The 18,298-nt window shown below is 42.8% G+C and overlaps 1 protein-coding gene across 1 annotated transcript in view; it reads right to left on the bottom strand.

Moving 5' to 3' along the window:
• Positions 1-18,298, bottom strand: part of ahr2 (aryl hydrocarbon receptor 2) — a 93,178-nt gene that overhangs the window by 66,335 nt on the left and 8,545 nt on the right. The window contains exon 2 of the mRNA XM_030745047.1: positions 10,608-10,795. Coding sequence (XP_030600907.1) covers positions 10,608-10,795 — 188 coding nt within the window. The remainder of the gene's footprint in view (positions 1-10,607; positions 10,796-18,298) is intronic.

The raw sequence follows: 18,298 nt of genomic DNA, 5'->3' as shown, positions 1-18,298 counted from the left end.
TGGAGGTTGCTGGCAGTTGCTAGTGTCATGTCCCTAGCCGTCCGAGTCTTCCAAGTGTCCCGCTCAGTCAGAGCCGCCAGGGGGTCCCGCTCAGTCCAAGCCGTCCGAGTCTTCCGAGTGTCCCGCTCAGTCCGAGCCGCAAGGGGGTCCCGCTCAGTCCGAGCCGCCCGAGTCTTCCGAGTGTCCCGCTCAGTCTGAGCCGCCAGGGGGTCCCGCCCCGTCCGGACCTTCCGAGTGTCCTGTGTCCTCAACCGCCCTGGGCTCAGGGGAGTCCGGGCCTGTTGTGGCTGCGGTGAGTCGCCGCCGCCGCCACTGGGAGCGCAGTCAGCCTCCAGTGACTCCTCATCACCGCCGCCACTGGGAGCGCGGTCGGCCCCCAGTGCCTTCTCCTCGTCGCCGCTGGGAGCGCGGTCGGCCCCCAGTGCCTTCTCCTCGTCATCGCCGCCACCGCTGGGAGCGCGGGCGGCCGCCAGTGTCTTCTCCTCGTTGCCGCCGCTGGGAGCGCGGTCGGCCTCCAGTCCCGTCTCCTCGTCGCCGCCGCTGGGAGCGCGGTCGGCCTCCTGAACCGTGTATTTTTTTGTTTTTGACTTCCCATGGACTCCCCTGAACTGTGGACTATTTTTCCCCTGCCGTTTGCTGTTTTTATTTTGTTTTGTTTTGTTTTGGCTCCTGGTCTGTTCATTGTTTTTAACCCTTGTGTTGGACGTTGGAGCTCTCCAGCCTTGTGCCATCGCCTTTAGTTTTCATCCTGTTTTTTGTTCTTGTTTTTGAACTATTTTTCAGCCTTGTGCCGTTGCTTTTGTTTGTTCTGTTCCTTTTGATTACTGTCTCTTTGCCCTCGTGCTCTAGTCTAGCCCCAGTGCTTCCTTGTGTTTTGGTTTTTTGTTGCTCCCTGCCTGGTTTTTGGTTTTGTTATTGTTTCTGGCCCTCCTTCCTGGTCCCCCGCCTCCCGCCCTGGTCTGGGGTTGTTTCTTGTTTTGGCCGTCAGGAGCCGGCCTTTGAGGGTGGGGGGGGTGGGGGTACTGTCATGTCCTGGGCCAGTGGCCCAGTGTCTTATGTTTTCTTGATATTGTTTTTGTTTCTCGAGTTATGTTTTGTTGTCTTTTGTATTTTGCCCTCAGCTATTTCTGGTTCCTTGTGTCTCCTAGTGTTGTGACTAGTCTGCGTCTCTGTCCTGAGTCTATGTGCCTGTTCCCCGTGTTGAGTCTGCATGTTCCTTGGTTAGTCACTTCCTGTTTATTTTGACAGTCTGGTTTCCCTGTGCTTTGTGTTTAGTTTTGCTTCCCCTGTGTTATTAGTTTCATTTGCCTCGCCTGCTGTGCCCTGCTGTTTCCTCTTACCCTGATTACCCATTGTGTATTTAAGCCCTCAGTTTCCATGTGTTCTTTGTTGTGTCGTTAATGTTTCCGTGCCTGCGTGTTCCTGTGCTCCCTGTGTCTTCCCGTCGTCTCCCTCTGAAGGATTTTGTGTTCGTCCCCCGAACCTAAAATAAACACCTTTTACAGAATGCCTATCTCTGGAGTCCTGCATTTTTGCTCTTCTCCGCCTGTCTCATCGCCGGCCGTGACAGCTAGGTGAAATTGGTTGCAAAGTGATATACAGTAATCCCTCGCTACTTCGCGGTTCGCTGTTTCATGGGTTTTCAATCAAGATTAGTGTAAAATATTTATTGCGGTATTTTCACTGTGTCGCGGGTTTTTGTGGTACTCGTTTTTCACATGCATAGTACGTGTTGTACAGTAATGTATATATTTGGTGTATAAGTGTGTGGGGAGGCTTTATAAAAACTTAAAATAGTGTATAACTACTAAAATAATGTATAAGTATTACAATAAATGTAGCGTCCCTACTTCGTGGATTTTCACTTATCGCGGGTAGTCCTGGAACGTAACATAAGTGATATGTGAGGAATTACTGTAGTGTACAGTGCTGCACCGAAAACCTTCTTGTGATTGCTTTAGTCACCAGCAGGCTGCTGTAGTCACCTGTAGCTAGCATGGAAGACAGTGCCTTGTCTGCAAACACTTGCTGACTGGTCAGTGAGAGGTAGCGAAACTGTGAAAAGTGCAACAAAAACAGAGACTGTCCTTCAAAGTAAAAGCAGTGCCTTTTGAAATGTGTTGGCTTCAGTGGTCAGACACAACTTTTACTTCTCCATTTCTGGTCTGTGTCGCAATTTTGAAGTTTCACTACAGCTCAGCGAGTAGTTGGCAAGTGTTTGCAGACAAGTTTGCAACTTCCATGAAAATTCGAGCAACTCCAGCAATCTGCTATTGACCGGAGCAAATGCATGGAGATTTCTGGTCAAAGTTCACCTAGAGACGCCTAAGAAAAGCAGCACACCTGGGATGTTACTTAAAGTCTGGCCACATTAGCTTGAATCATTTCATCAGTGTGAAGACCAGTCAAGACTTCTTGGACTAATTGGTTACCTTCCCAAAATAATTGAATCTTTCTACACTGACAAATACAGTGGTCCTTTACTTGTTAATGGCAATATTTATTAACAATTTACTGACTTACATGTGTTCACATTGACCATCTATGTGTGCGTACACTGAACTCTCTGATGAGCACGTTATAAACTGATTCTGAAACTCTAATATGTGGCAATCTCTTGCTTTTATAGAAGTTTTATTTTCAGTGCTTCAAAAGAATTTGTAATTTCAGTTTGTCGATGACAGATCCTGGATTTGCTTGACAACTTCAACACGGCCAAACAGGACCAATAAAACATTGTTAATATTATAACATGTATTGCCATGTATTGCATCAGTTTAAGTTCCCCACAAACAAACGTGTTGCCTAAATGTAACAAAGAAAAACTGAGCATGTCTGCATGCAAGTTACAGGAAAGGGTACAGAGACATTAAAAAAAAAACTAAATCTGAGCAGCTGTATCGTATCACTGCCTTTTAAAATCACCTTGTAAATGTAATTTTACAGCCTTGCTTTTTGCTGCTTGATGTCTTTTGTTTTATTGTTTTCACTGTTATTTTTACCCTCTTTGTCCTTTAATCTCGTCCACATCTAATAACTTCCTGACTTTAATGCCTGCTTTTATTTCACTGCTGGAGTACTTTGTTATCTTTTAATGCTTTAAAAGCCAACTATGCAAATAAGGTTGGGCTTATCGCAATTAGAGTGGTGGGTAGAAACAAAGCGACACAAGAGGCATTTACTGTATGCTGGAAACTGTACCAGCACACATTCATTCAGATCTACAGGTGAGTCCTCTTTCACTGTCTCACCAAAAATATGCATCCAAAAATCCATTTTCTACAGATAAAAGCTAATAAAGTCAGCCAGACTACGAATGATAATCTATACTGACGAGGGAGGGCTAGTTTCAGTGAAGCAGACTGCACCTTAGATTCATCTAAAGGTGGACCTGTCATTATATAATGAGAAAGCAGGGGTAATAAGGACTTTTTAATACTTAAGAAAAGCCTCAAATGTGGGTAATCACATGCATCACAAAGAACTTCAAAAGACCTGATGCACAAAAATGCAGCTTTTTAAAGAAGGCTTTGAAGGAGTGCAGAAGAGGTAAAATTGGAGGGTTTTATGAATGCATAAAGCCCCGAGTTGTCCCGGCGCAGGTCTGCTGTGCAAACAGGCCTCCCTGCTGTAACAACAAAACAGGAGTCCTGCAGCGTTTGTTTGAGGTGGAGGAGCAGGGCGGCAGGAGTCGGAGGAGCTGTGAACTTCAGACGAAGGAGGAAGAAGTCGAACAGTTGAAGGAAAAGGGGGCCCACCAGGGACTGCAGGGGGCGCCACAGGAAACGGGTGGAGAGCGGCGCGGGAGGGAGAGCAGCCAAGAAATGGGCGGGGATGAGTGAAGAAATCTTGGATCCGATATACTGCGTTTGCAGGCGAGCACTCAATCGGCGGTCTACTTATTGATAAAGCTGGTCTTGATTTAATGTTTCAAAACAAGAGCGGCGAGGAGTGAAGCTGCTGGAGCGACAGCGGAGTTTGAAAGAAACCAGACTCCCAGCGCAGCCTCCAAATGCATTTGTTCAGCTGACACTAAGTGACCTGTGCAGCCAAATAATTGATGAGACCAAAGCGAAACCGGCTCCGCTGTCTGTTTCCTTTGGCAGCGGGCAGTCGAGGCGCCTCTGTTTTGATGAGAGCTGTTACACGCTCACATTAAAGAGGCAGTACGTCCGTTTTTTTTTTTTTTTTGGGGGGGGGGGGGGGGGGGTATCGTGTCAGAGTACAAATCATAACACAACCGCAGGGGGGTAATAGGGCTGTTAGTCAATGCCAGTGATTCACTGATCACTTGCCAGCACCTGAGATTTCTGGCTCAGTTTGCAGGCCTGTTTCAGAAGAAAAATTCCCGTTGGTTCCAGGACAAAGCCAATAAATTGAATGCTGAAGCAGTTTTATTATTCCAGTACTTGGCCTTATATCACCTCCTTTCTGATCTGTCCTCTGATTACCTTTTATAAACCTTTTGAGCTGCGAGAATTTATTGTTTGTGCCAGCTGCAACTCCACTGGGCTTCCTAGAGACGATGATAAGAATACTCAAGATTTTATTGACAAACACAGACAGTGACAAACTGTAAACACGTATTTAGTAAAAGTCTATCCTCTAACCTGGATGCACAGCATGACATTAAATATGCTCTGATGTATAAACAAGGTCTCTGCTTGTTTCTATTTCAGCTCCTTCTGTCAGCTCCGCTCAGAAATCCACTTACCATATGACTGAAAATGCAATCTGATAAAAATAAACTGTCCATGCTCGTAGAGCACCAAAACACTTAATCATCTTTGTTGGCTGGAGCTCTTGGCTTAATTCAGCCTATTTTTTTTCCTCCAAACTTAAATATTTCTAAACACAAAAACAAGGATGTGCACAGCAGACTCAACAGAAGGCTGTCCACATTTTAGATATTATCAAGGAGATTATTTGGCACAAAATTTAAATGTTTTTATTTTTTTTTTATTTTGGGTGTGTGCAGTCTCCACAGACTGTAGTTAAAAGAAGGACCGAGCCTGAACCAAACATAATGAGCATTTGTGAAAACTTAAGCTGAAGTTAATTTTGTCAATTATGAGATACTCCCAGCTTAACTTGTAACCAGCTTTATCGTCTATTTGACTGTAAATCAGACCAAAATGTATCAAATAAACATTGAGTTGTATTATATGAGCCTAAAAACGCGCAACTGAGACCATGAAAGTGTTTACTAAGGTCAGAGACCAAAGTGCTGTTTTCCCATAGATTTCTATTCAACAGGAAGTCTTTTTGCACTAAAGCAGGAGCCCCCTGCTGGCCAACAGAATAAATGCACGTTTAAGGTGCTTCCACATAGGCTTTACTACATCAAATGCATCCCCTAATGATGACAACAATAATAAATTTATGGTATAAACTAAACCAAACCTGTCATCTTCTTTTAGTTTTCGCCCTGTTTATATAACAGAAAACTAAAAAAGTAACCACTTTTTTGACCAACGTGAACCATTTTCCTGTTCAGTTCACTGGTGGATGTTCATATTTAGCCTGGCCAAAGTCAGCCTAAGCGCAAGTAATCCCTGGGAGCCAAAAGCTCAGGATTCAGCCAGATTTTTCTATTCTTGTACTCTGTATGATGTCAGAGAGAGGGAATATCCCTCATATGGTCATCTCAGGCACAGACGCTCCACCCTCTGCTTTTCAAGCCTTCTGTTTGGGCGAAGAAAGTTGACTTAAAGGGGGGGTGGAGCTAAACCAGCTTATTTCACACACAGAGTGAACTGAGGGGCTGCACAAGGCCCAGTGCAAGATAAAAGAAAAGGATAGATTTGAACTATGAATCATCCAAAAAAGCTGTACTAGAGTTCAAGAATAAAAATTTGGAGATAGAAATTAACTTTAAAAATAAACAATGACAGAAAAATAAGCAAACCTATTTTTAAGGGTACTGTGGAAGGGTTTGTTTTGTAACATAGATGAGGAATGATGCTCTCTAACCTTTTGGAAAATAACAATCCTCTCCTCTGGGGCTCAAAAGATTATTTATCTTAAACTGAATTCTGCCCTATTTCTGTCAACATGGCACAGAGTCTGTGGATCACTGAGGTTATTTGAGTTTCCAGCGAGCTTCCTCGCTTTGTTCTGCTGCCTCTTGTGAAAATAGCACCGATTAGATCCAGACTGCCTGAAAGGCAAGCTTCCTATTTACAGTAAATGATAAGCGGGAGGGGGTGTGGTAGTCACCAGCTGAGAGGCTATATCAGTGCACGGCTGTGAAATTTGGTCCTTCTGGCTTGCCGTGTATTTGGATCGGTCCTCCTTGGCAACAGGAGGTGTGAAGGGGGGAAAGTGAAGAGGCGAGCATTTCTCTGTAAATGCTGTCAGGCTGATGAGAGGTGCACCTGTTCTGTGCTGTGGGCTAAAATGCTGATATAATCATGTATATTCTGTACTGTTGTCCTTTTCTCACACAACGCTAAACAGACTTTCTTCGGGCTCTTTGTAGGCAATATTTTAACAATACATTTTGTAAATACTTGCAACTGATTTCCAGTTTCATGGTTTTATTCTGCTAGAGCAGCTTTGCATGATTCAGTTCATAATAATCCTTCTCTATCTTTTACTGGGCCTTGGTGCAGCCCCTAAAACCAGCTGTTTTAACTCCTCCCACTCAAAGCCGTCTGTGTCTTGATTGGCTGCCCCTTGCAAACACAAGGTTTGGACAGCTGCTAGTTCAGTTGATCTGTCAGGAACCACACATAAAAACTGAGATCAGTGCTGAGGTGTGTACTCTGAGCTGTTTACCAGGGTTATGCAGAGTTCCAAGCTGAACCTAATAAAATTGGTGCAGAGGTGGAGCACAAGCAAAGGCAGAACCCACCAAATTTCAGTGCAGATGAAGATGAACTTATTTAAAATTTCAGAACACTGCATTAGCTTTGCAAGATTGTGAGCGGCCTCACATGTTGCCTTGTCTTTCACACTTAAACCGAGACATCTTTCCATTTTCCTTGCTGCTTTGCATGTACTAAACAAACACTGTCGTACCCTGTTGCTTAAAACAATGAATTAGATCGCTGTCTAGACAGTTGCCCTTTCACCATTCTTAAACTTATCTTCTTCCAGTATCAGCCACAAAAATGAAACTGAGGTGAGGCTGGTATATCTCAGCAGAATGCACACCCAGCAGGATGTTTGAAACCGCTGTTTGTTTGCATGCTGCTGCCTTATTTGGGGCCCAAAATGGAAATAAAGCTGGTCTAAAGCGGTTCAGAATAAACTGTTTTCATAAACCCGGAGTGTGTCTGACTGGTGGAGTGTGTTTTAGTGGAGTTTCCACACAGGAAACTAGCAGAGGTGGTTTAAAAAAAAAAAAAAAAACGACTAAAAAGGCAGGAAACAAAATGCAGGTATTCTACAGAACAACACAAGAGTGTATAGAACAAATAAAACTATCTAGCTCAAAGTCTCTGCTTTAATTCACTGACACAAAGTAAATACAGCATAAGATCCATAAGATAATCAACTGTGATTCACTGTGAGGTTAGTAGGGATGCATGGCAGCAGAAATATGAGCATTTCAGCAATAAACAACACCAGTTAACTGTCCAATCTAAGATATTTTGCAGCCATCCAACACTTGTATGCAGTGGTGGATGGCTGCATGCAGTTGTATGCAGGCTGTGTGAGTGTACAGTGCTGTACAACCACTTGCAAAGGTGTGTGGATGTTAACCTGCAAGGAAAAACAGGCTGCTGCTGGCACTGCTTACAACAGCCATACCCAAATTACTGGCTACTCACATATTTGTAGGATCAGGATTTGGAATTTAGGGATGATCATGAAACCAATTCTTGTCATAAAATCCCTCATTATTAGTGGCACCAGGTAGTCTGAACATGTAAGTCACTCGAGGGCAATTTGGGTGAACCTGAAAAATATTTCTGCTTGAAAAACTCATTCCTGTCCCTTTTTTTTTTCTTCTTAGTTTTTCTCGATTGCTTTGATGCAGTTCTCACATCAGGAACATCTTTCTCACCACCCTTTGTGCAGCTCTCAGATCAATAATGCATTTCCCCACCCACCTGAGCCTTTCGTTTGTACACGCTGCTACTGTTTCTACGCATACTTCAATACTAAACACGTGTCATTGTATTGCATTTCTCACCTGAATCACACAACTCATCAGAACAGTTTGTACGTGTGTCAGAGCTTCAGATCTCTCACATACCTGAATGCTGCAGCAGGGTTTTCAAACAGACTACTTTAAACTTCCTTCAAATATGTGTGAAAGAGCAAAAAGCCAGTCACGCACTGTCAGTGGCAGCAGTGAAATCGGCCTTCAACAGAAACACGTGCCCCCAGTCCTGTATCACACTGCTAATTACACACGAGCAGGATGATTTCACTGCACTTTGCTTTAGTTGTTTGTGTTTTTTTTTTTCTTTGTTTTCTGGTGTGTAGAGTTTCACATGTAACATTTTGCTTTTCTCAGTTTCAGCAGGTATATTGTGTCAAGTGTCAAAGGAATTCCCACACATTTCAGTTTTGCGTCTGAGTACTCTTCATATTACGCCTACAGCTTTTAAACTAATGTTTTCAACGTCAGTCCAGTTTTGGTAAAAGCATTAAACTATTCTGTGCCTTAAAACAGTGGCGAAACGTTTTTCATTCACTTGGTGACGGAGTCAAAGTGACTGAATGACTTTAATTATGACTGCTTTGGTATCTTTTGCACACATCAGTGTGTGTTATGAGCAATGCCTTAAATGTTTTGAGAACTGCGTTAAGAGTGGTGAGAATGATGCTTCTGATGTGTGAACTGTGTCAAAGTGAGAAAAGCTGTCATGTGGAACTACAACACCATTATCACGCTTCATACCACCCCTTTATTGCTAACTTTGTTACTTTGTTGCTAGGCACCTAATTGGATTCTTAATTTCACTTACAATATTGGTTTCCAGCGCTTATTAAATGAAAATAATGGAGCTTAAAGGATTGTTAGTATATTTATTCCCCTGAACTTGCATTAAAGTTCAGAGGAATCCACTGTTAAAAAGACAAATTTGGAGGTCAACAAATCGACATTTTCTACATCACTTGCTGTCATGATTAGCCATTATTCACACCAGATTAGTGGCTGCTGTTTATTAAAAAAGTCTTAACAAATGCATCAGTGGATGGTATCCCCCTGCTTCACAGTGATGTCTTGCTCTCTTCCTTCCCTGTACTCGCAGATCTCGCCCTACTGACTGCTGTCATTTGACAAAAGTGACATCACATCCACGCACATGTGATTTTTGTAACCTCGCATGCCCAGTGTACAAGTGTACTTTTGTGTCGTTTTTACCCCCAGTTTAATGATCTATCAGTGCAGCTGAACAGTTTGAAACGATGCAACTGCAATTTCTTTGCTTCCAGTTTTGACTTCTTCTCCTCCTACGCCAGGGCTGATGTGGAAGCTTTGTCTGAGTGGTGACACCTATAGATCAGGAGAATACTGCAGGGGGTATTCGTGCTCTAAGCGCTGGTATAAATGTTACAGAGCTGTGGTGAGTTCACAGTTGGTGTGTTGCGGTGGGTGCACTGAGTGAATGAGCAGCGAGGCTTCAGAGACTGACAAGTAGACCTTCTGTTGGTTCCCACGTTCCCTGTGACTGATGATTACATGTCTGCAGCCACAATCACAGCATTGATATTATAAAAAAAAATTACTGCTGAAGCCTCAAAGAACAAAGAATGACATTTAGGCCACACTCTGCAAAAATAATCTGAGATCGTATGTGTGACGGTACGCCAGCTGTTGATTGGGTTATTGAAGAATGTGGTTGCAAATAATTTTTTCTGTCTTAACTTGTTTTATTTATTTATTTCCACTTTGCTCCAGGGTCCAAAAGAAATCTTCTTTAAAAAAGAAAAAGTATGACCTATTTTCATGCATTTCAGCTCCTCATCGCACACTCTGAACATTTATCTAGCACATAATTGTTGTAACACCCTTAATGGTGCAGCTGTAGCTCAGGTGGTAAAGCAGGTCATCTGCACCACTATTTTTTCTTCCCACTGGAACAACCCTACCCAACAAAACAAGGGTAATCTCCAGCTAGATCTACTAATTATATCTAATTAACAAGCTCAGTATTGCACTGACTCTACATAAAACTCATATAAGCACAGCTTTCCCAATACTGCTGCTATTAAACATAAATATCCAATTCAGACAGATGCTGACTTGCTTCATCTTGCAGCTCGAGTCGTTTCTGGATTAAGGCTTCTTATTAAAGAGCCGACTCCACGTTAAATATTTCATACAGGCATTTCCAGACATATGACATTAAACATTTCAACACAACACTAATCTGATGCCATCACATTAACATAAAAGCCTGAAGCACCAATGCAAACTAATTATTCTCATGGCACATCGGTTTCAAAGCAGTATGTCTGGTGCAGAAAAAGGTTAGAAAACAAAATTACACACTCTTATAGTTTATATATAAGTCTGAAGCAGTGACACAACGTCCTTTCACACACCAGGTGCCAAACATTGCACAAAGACGTGCAATAAATATCCTGTCATACCTGAAATAAATCCTGGCAAACTTATATTTGGGAGTTGATCAGTGACTCACCGTTGAAGAAGCTCTTGACCTTCAGGTACCCGACGCTAAGGCGGAGGACGGACAGCTTGTCCAGCCGGGACCTAACTTCCTCTGAGAAGGGCAGCAAGCTGGTGAGCTTGTCCAGCTCACTGTTGAGACGATCACGATGGCGTTTGGACGGGTTAGACTTGGCGCCCTCAGGAGGTGGAGGTTTGGGCCTGTGGATAGAAAGTGAGGCAAAGGGTTTTATTTTAAAGGACAAGTTAATGCCCGGGGAACTTTTCCACATCTCAAGAGACTCTTTGAAAAAGTCGGCTTCCCTTCAAAGTCAAAACTTTGGTTTGAGACTGAGAAAGGTCATGAGAAGCACAACAAACAAACTGGGGGCTGCATGTGTTCTCCACACTGACGTGTGTGTGCGTCAGTGTAAGAGCAGCTGGGATAAACTGATGAGATCTTCCATCAATGGACTCAATATACACAGAACGCTTCGAGCTCTTAAGAACATCATAAGAGACTGTCATCGTCCAGGTCACACCCTCCTCAGCAGATCGGGCTGTAGTCTGATCACACACGCACGCGCGCGCACACACACACACACACACACACACAAACAACAGCTGCTTTTCTGCCACAGTCAGTCTGATGGCAAAAATAAAATAAGGCCTAACTAAAATACACACAAATATAATTCATTCAGAAGTACAATATCTGTTTCAGTAACGTGCAACAGCTCTTCATACCACAGTCATTTAAGTGCAATGCAGAAATTACTGTTTAATACTTTACATTGTCCTTGCTTTACCTCAGTGTGCACTTTGTTTTATATTTATATATAAATATTTATGTCTTTGACTCTAAGCTCTGCACAAGATTTCCCAAGTATCCAGACCCAATGTATGAGTACACGAAGACAGCATGGAGGAAGCTAGGGGAAGGTCAGGTTTTATTTGTATGTTTCTAATAGTTTATGACTTTACCCCAAACTGATATTAAGAAAGTTAACATACAGGAAAAGCTCCAATATCGCTTACACTGACATAATGAAGTGTTTTCAGCCTGATTAAGCAATCTCTGTCTGCTCCACTCCACGTGCAGGGAGGTGCCTTCACAGCGAGGCTGACAGCACAGAAAGGAGAAACCAGCAGGGACCGAATACAACAGCATAGCACAGTAAAGATTCTCACACTGAGCTGCAATGCACTCAAAAGCAATGCAGCTCACTGAATAGAGCACGTGACCCCCATGTCATAGGGATAATGCAAAGGTCACGGTTCAAATTTGTCCTGAAAACATTGACTGCATGGCTTCCCTCCTAGTTATCCTCCCAGCTTTCTTGTCTTCACTCCACTGTCCTGTTGCAAAAAAGGCTAAAAAAAACAAAACAAAAATACATTAAGAACAATTCAAGACCCCGCAATGGATTGGTGAACTGCTTTAATCACTTGACCCCTGATAAACAATAAAAATGCAGTGCAGTTCAAATAAACTCAACTACATGAGCACCTCAAGATCAGCTAATATATATTCCATTCATAAGGTGACCGTGATTTCCAGTTCACTCCAGTTGTTTACATTATTTATTTAGACAAAAGTAACTCCAGGGACACAAGGGAAAACATCCTAAAATAAATATGTACCAATGATCTACTTCAGGGTGGGTAAGATACTTTCCCATCTTCAAAACTGCTTGTGGCTATAAAGCATCCCAAATCCCATAATCCCCCCTGTGCCTTCCATCATTTCAGTACAGGAGAGGGCGATTCAAAAGTGAAACTATTCTGTGAAGCAGAAGAAATCTATGGGCCAAAGGTGAGTTTGGGTGCTGCATTATGGGACAGATATCACATACTGATCAGTTAAGCTTGGTTGCTTTCCTTCAGAGCTGCTGACAGTTGGCTGAGTGGAAAAATAACAAAGCCCCGACCACCTCTGCTCTCCAGAGTCTAATCTTCTCCATCCACTCTTGCCATGGGAACCAGGTGAACTGAAGAGTGATGTCACCTGTTCCCGGACTTGTTTACCACACGTGCGCTCAGCCCTGCTCAGCGAGCTTGCTGCTTTGGCAACAAAAAACAGGACAGCGATCACCAATGATCTACTTCAGGGCGGGTATGAGAGTTTAGAGGCTCAGGAGGTTTATATACTTTCTAAGTGACAGGAAATAGACAGCTTCCTTCCTAAATGAGGTTTTCAACCATTTTAAAGGTCATTTTTATTTACATAAACCATGAAACTAAAAGGTGCAGACTTCACCACATGTGAACAAATTAAAACCCCCTCTGCGTCAAGCCATAAAAAAAAAAGGTGAGGAAATTCAGACTTTTACATCATGACAGGAAGAAGACTTTAAAGCAGATCTGCACAAATCCAAAAAAGCACTGCACAAAATTTCCACACACATCCCCAAATATCAGCAGCTTCAGTTTAAAGCTTGGGAGTGTGTCTACTATAGATTTTAAGATAAGATGTTGGTAATGATGCACCCACCCCCATGTTGGGTATTGCTGCTACTGCTGCAAGTTATTTATACGTCCTTGCTTTGTGCCATTGTTCTCATTTGGAGGTGCGACGGGTGGTCGTGACACTCGTTCCAGTGGTTAGCAGCCCAGAGACCCTCTTTCACATCCTGTCTGAACCTTAATTTTATTTGCACTTAGTTTCATTTTTCACTTCCACTCCGCTGCTTTAGGTTTAGCCAGCACAGACTGCTTGGTTAGAGTTGGGGGAGGATTGCGGCTTGGGTTACCCCAATCGTTGATAAGTAACATGTTGGAAGTGATGATCACTCTCATAGCCACAGGTATAGTGGTTGCGGAGTGACACTTTCTTTTTTTTTTCTCCAAGTGAGGAAATAAAATATTCACATTTTATGTAATCTGAAATTCAACCGTCACTACAAAAGCATTTCATGCAAGAGAGCCAATAAAAACAAACTTCATGCTCAAAGTATCCAAACTGATGGTGAGGATCACTGTCTGCACCAGTGCAAAACCTTCTTTTGGCACTGAAAAGCTACTGTCCGTCTCTTACTAAAGAGACGCTGTGTGGATTTTGTAACTGAAAGGCGTAGACAGAGGTATTAGTCCTTATGTATTTGTAAGAGTTTCCCTCTGAAAGTGCAAAATATTTAACTGAATCATACAAACATGATTTTCTAGAGTCAATCACACAGGTCTCAAGACTGATTAGCAACCATCTGGCAACCACGGGTCATGAGAGAACAATGTGTATTCCCCAACCGGTTGCAAGTGGTTGCTGGAGGTTGCTGGCAGTCGTGAGACTGATTGCTAAAGCCTCAGTCTCAGGCTTAGAAACTGGCCAGTAACCCCATGGTAACCACCAATTGCTAGGGAGTTGAGTGTGCAGCTGCTAGCATAAAATTGCTCACAAAAGGGTTTTTGGCTTCTCTCCTGCTTTCTGTGCTCACATGGTCTGTATTTTAATTCAATTTGCATTGCAGACGGCCACAGTTACCAGTCACTTTGTGTGTCTGACAACTAAGTAAACAGTTGAGGCTGCAACAGATGAAGAACTTTTATATACTATGACATAAAATTACAGTTTCTTTCAGTGGTGTCAGCCTAAAAATATCGAGCTCAGCTATACCTCTGTCTAACAGTCTAATGACAGTGGTTTCAACTGAAAGTGGGACAAAAAGGATGACTGTGTGAGAACAATGTTGGACTAATGCTGAGAGCTTTGTAGAATATTTGATATGTAACCTTGCAAGACAAACTTTGGCATCAGATTTTATTTGAATGCACTCTCCCAACCTTATAAATGAAAGTTAAAGTTTGTTTTGTTGTTGTGTTTGGTGAATATCTCTGGGTGTCTCTATGGGTGCATCCCATACATCTCACATCTCTGTTTTTGACTTGTGAGACGTGTTCACTTCTGTAAACTAGAGCCCATCTGAACGTGGGACATCACAAGAGACTTCCCCCCTAACAGCAGCACGTGTTATTAAAATAAACCCATCCCTCCTGTTGCTCACACTGGCTTGGTAAGGACGTGTGCAAAGTGGTAAATAAACCCTAATGGCTGCAGGTCGGAGCCGCTGAAAGCAGGTATCTGTAACTGAACTCCAGTGACCAGCTGTGAACCCGACGGCTTCTTGGCTATAACTCGAACCAGACGTTCACCGCACAGAGAGGCTTTTCTTCGTCCCCGGGAAGGTGTGAAGCTGTGGAACACCCCCGACCAACCCTGGAGAGTCCTCTTCTTCACTCTGGTTGCTTCTGGATTTTGAGAGCGACTCACAGGGTCAGTTTGATGCATATTTTCACAACCAAACATACAAATTTCAATATTAATTCTCATTTAACTATAAAGCAGCAAAGACACCAACCACAGACTTCCCTGTTCTGCCCAGTGATCATTATCTGTATCTCACTTTTTAAAACCAAGGCACGTGTCCGTCTGTTTAACTTCTGCTTTCTACATGAAGAAAGCACATCTCTTAATCTCTATGTGTATTTTTAGCAGACTTGAGACAGACAAGCATTCTCATTTTTGTCTATTTTTTCAGAACTTAGCAACATCTGAACTCACCAGGCCACAAAAAGCATTGTAGGTGGTTGGAGCATCTAAGTTACCTTTTCGGCCACTGCTATGTTGGAGCCAGATGATACCACATTTGGATGAACTGGGTGGAGTGCACCCAGTTTTATTTCCCATAGCATTACCCCCACAACAGCAAGAAAACCAGTATTTGTTTAGGACAAGCAGCTAATGTGGCATACATCAAATCTGTTTGCTTCTCTCCTGCTTTCTGTGCTCACATCACCTGTATTTTAATTCAGCTGAATTCAGAACTACAGCTCCTGTTACTGACACTTCTTAAGAGGTCTACAGTGGCTCGTTTTCGCCATGCCGATGTCTGAGAAATGGAAGCTAAAACAGAGCATTTCAGATAGAAGATGAAATGAGGTCCTGCAGCAATGTTCAGTAAAAGCAGCAGCTCATCTGGCTCATGATCCATCACATTTCAGAGGTTACACTAATGTGTGAAGTACCGAGACGAGGATGCTTGCAAACAGTCACATCCAGGAGAAATTTCTCATTTACGACCCCCTCCATAATTGTGACCAATAAGAAATCAAGATCATCACCATCTAAGGGGATACAAGTGGTATGCAACATGTGCGACAAAATGATACTTCAAGCTTGATGGAGTTTTTTTCTTTATGATTTTGTGCAAAGGTATTGGTGTGGAGACTGAACTGCCACGAGCGTGCATGAAGGTTACGGTGTGAAAATGGAAAAAGTGCTCGTAAAACAGCAAATGTGACCTTGAGCTCAGTATGGGTGAAGACACCTGTGAGGTGATCATTGTGTGAAAGTTTGATTAAATTCTGACTGGGACTGTAGGGGGGATGAGGGACACCGCACCATGGCATAAGCTCATCAGTCCTTCAGATGGTTGAGCTAAAAAATAGTGGTTTTTTTTAACATTAAAGGGCCAGTTCACCAAATGCCAGATGATAAAAAGACCTCCCTAATGGGAAAACTAGAAAATGTTTTCTTTTTAAATCCAACTGCACAACTGCAATTACTGCATAATACTGACAGTGAGTCACTTACTTGTCTTTGTTGACGATGAACCACAGTTTTATCATGTAGGACTTTTGTGGAATCTATTCAGTAGTGGTCAGAAATCAAAGGGAAATGTATAGCTTTATGTCAAATAACGCAATTCAGATTCAAAGTAGCCTGAATGGACCCACCAAAGGTCCATTCTGAGCCAGGAAAATCCCTGGAAATCCACTTTACACTAAATGAAAGCATGTCAATAAACCATCTATCTTGGCCCCTCATGTGATTCTCATTTGCCAGTGTGGCCCTTACTGAAAATGAGTTTAAAAGCAGGTTAACGACTGCAGCTCTGACATTTAAAGTGAGCGATGAGCGAGCCAGCTTCGCCAGGTGCTGACGTCTTGCCCGGGGACACTCGAGGAGAGCATCTGGTTGTTGTGGGAACGCAAATCTGCGACCTCCCACTTACAGGTCGGTTTCACACAGAGCAGCTGCACTTCTGCTGCTGCTCTGATTAAATCAGGTTCAGATGTTCCTGCTGACGACTCCGCCGAGGATTTCAGGTCATCCGAGGCCACTTGAGAAGCTCGTTGCAGAGCGTGGGTGCACCTGAACGACACAGAGTGTTCTCTAGGCGTTAAAACTGTGACACTTTAACCTCCTGATTTCTGGTCTGAGGTTGCAGAAAACACAAGCCAAACGCAAACGGAAACACAAAACACCAAGCACCAAGCAGGAAGTTTGTGGACGGGATATTAGCTGACGTCTCCTATGCAAAAGCATCAAAACAAAACCACCTGTCACATAGAAAAATTTGATTCAAATTAAGAGATCAAAGGACAGAAATCTCTCAAATCTTGTTGGCTAGTGGCTTTGCTTTGCATTTGAGCTTTAGTCTCTTTTGAACATCTCTAGGAAACTGTTAGCTTGGTGTCTGAAATGTAAATGAAATGTAAATTGATGGGGTTCTATTTGCCAGACTTTCACGTTACATGATTAGGCCAACTTTCATGTCCTTCAGGGACAAATACTGACAGGTTAACTACTCAAAAAAGAAGTGAAAAGCAAAAACAACCCATAAAAAATATATCACAAATCAACCCAAATGTTCAAAGAGAGTGTTTCTTTTCTATAAAGCTATGAAAGCAAAAAGTGGCTCTAAAATGAAATTAAAGGGCAGATACACTCAAACATGAGCCTTATGTGACATATACCCGACTGACAAGACAAAGTGTAGCAAAACATGACAAACGTTAACCTGCATAACGATCATTCCTGGACTTCCTTCTTTCACATCTCAAACATGCACACTCAGCACATGCTAAACATATTATACAACACCTCCCATGATCCGGTGGAGAAGCCAGTGCCAACAAAGGTGTACACTGAAGTGCAACGACTTCCTGTAAACAGTCTTGTGAAACTTTAACTCATCTGTAACTCAGAAAGCAGTCGGTGTGATTACTTTGTTGTGCTCTTGCCACACATCTACAAGCCTTCTCTCTATTTTAGGTATCCAACCAAGAGCTTACCTCCAGGGCTGTGTTATTAAAATAAAATGCAGTACCTCTAATTTCCACTTGAGGCTCGCTCCAAATGTGAGCAAATCCCTGTAAGCGCTCATGTTAAAAAAAAAAAAAACGTTACAGCAGAAGCATGTTTACAGGCTGACACAAAAGAACAGTTTTGGTCTCTTTAGCCCTCATGACACCTGTATGGAGGTGAGGTGTTTCATCTGGCTCGAAGGCAGGGGCCACTTTGATTGGCAGGCTTGCTGACAGAGCTGGAGTCAGCGCGTTGAACCTCTCCACTGTGCCTTATAGAGCATTGTAATGCAATTACCAGATTAATAACATAGTTGCTGTGAGGTTACTTGTACTAACAGATCATCCAAGAAGTCTATGCTCCACTTTTGATGAGTGACAATTTAGTATTTTATTAATCTTTTACTTACCACTAATTAATCTATAGCTGTGCTTGTGCTTTGGACTCGTACAGCTTGCTAATAAAGCTAACAAGCTAATAAAGCTAACAAGCACAATTTGGTTCAAAAAAACCCCTCTGGCATTAACATCAGCACAAAAATTGTGCACTGGGAGCTTCATGGCATGGGTTTTCATTGCCGAGCAGCTCCTGTAGGTTTGAAGTGTAGGTGGGCCAGTACTTCTCTCCATATCATTCAT

The sequence above is a fragment of the Archocentrus centrarchus genome, chromosome 2 (assembly GCF_007364275.1).
Source record: "Archocentrus centrarchus isolate MPI-CPG fArcCen1 chromosome 2, fArcCen1, whole genome shotgun sequence".
Classification (NCBI taxonomy): Eukaryota; Metazoa; Chordata; class Actinopteri; order Cichliformes; family Cichlidae; genus Archocentrus; species Archocentrus centrarchus.
This window is presented reverse-complemented; position numbering and strand designations above follow the sequence as displayed.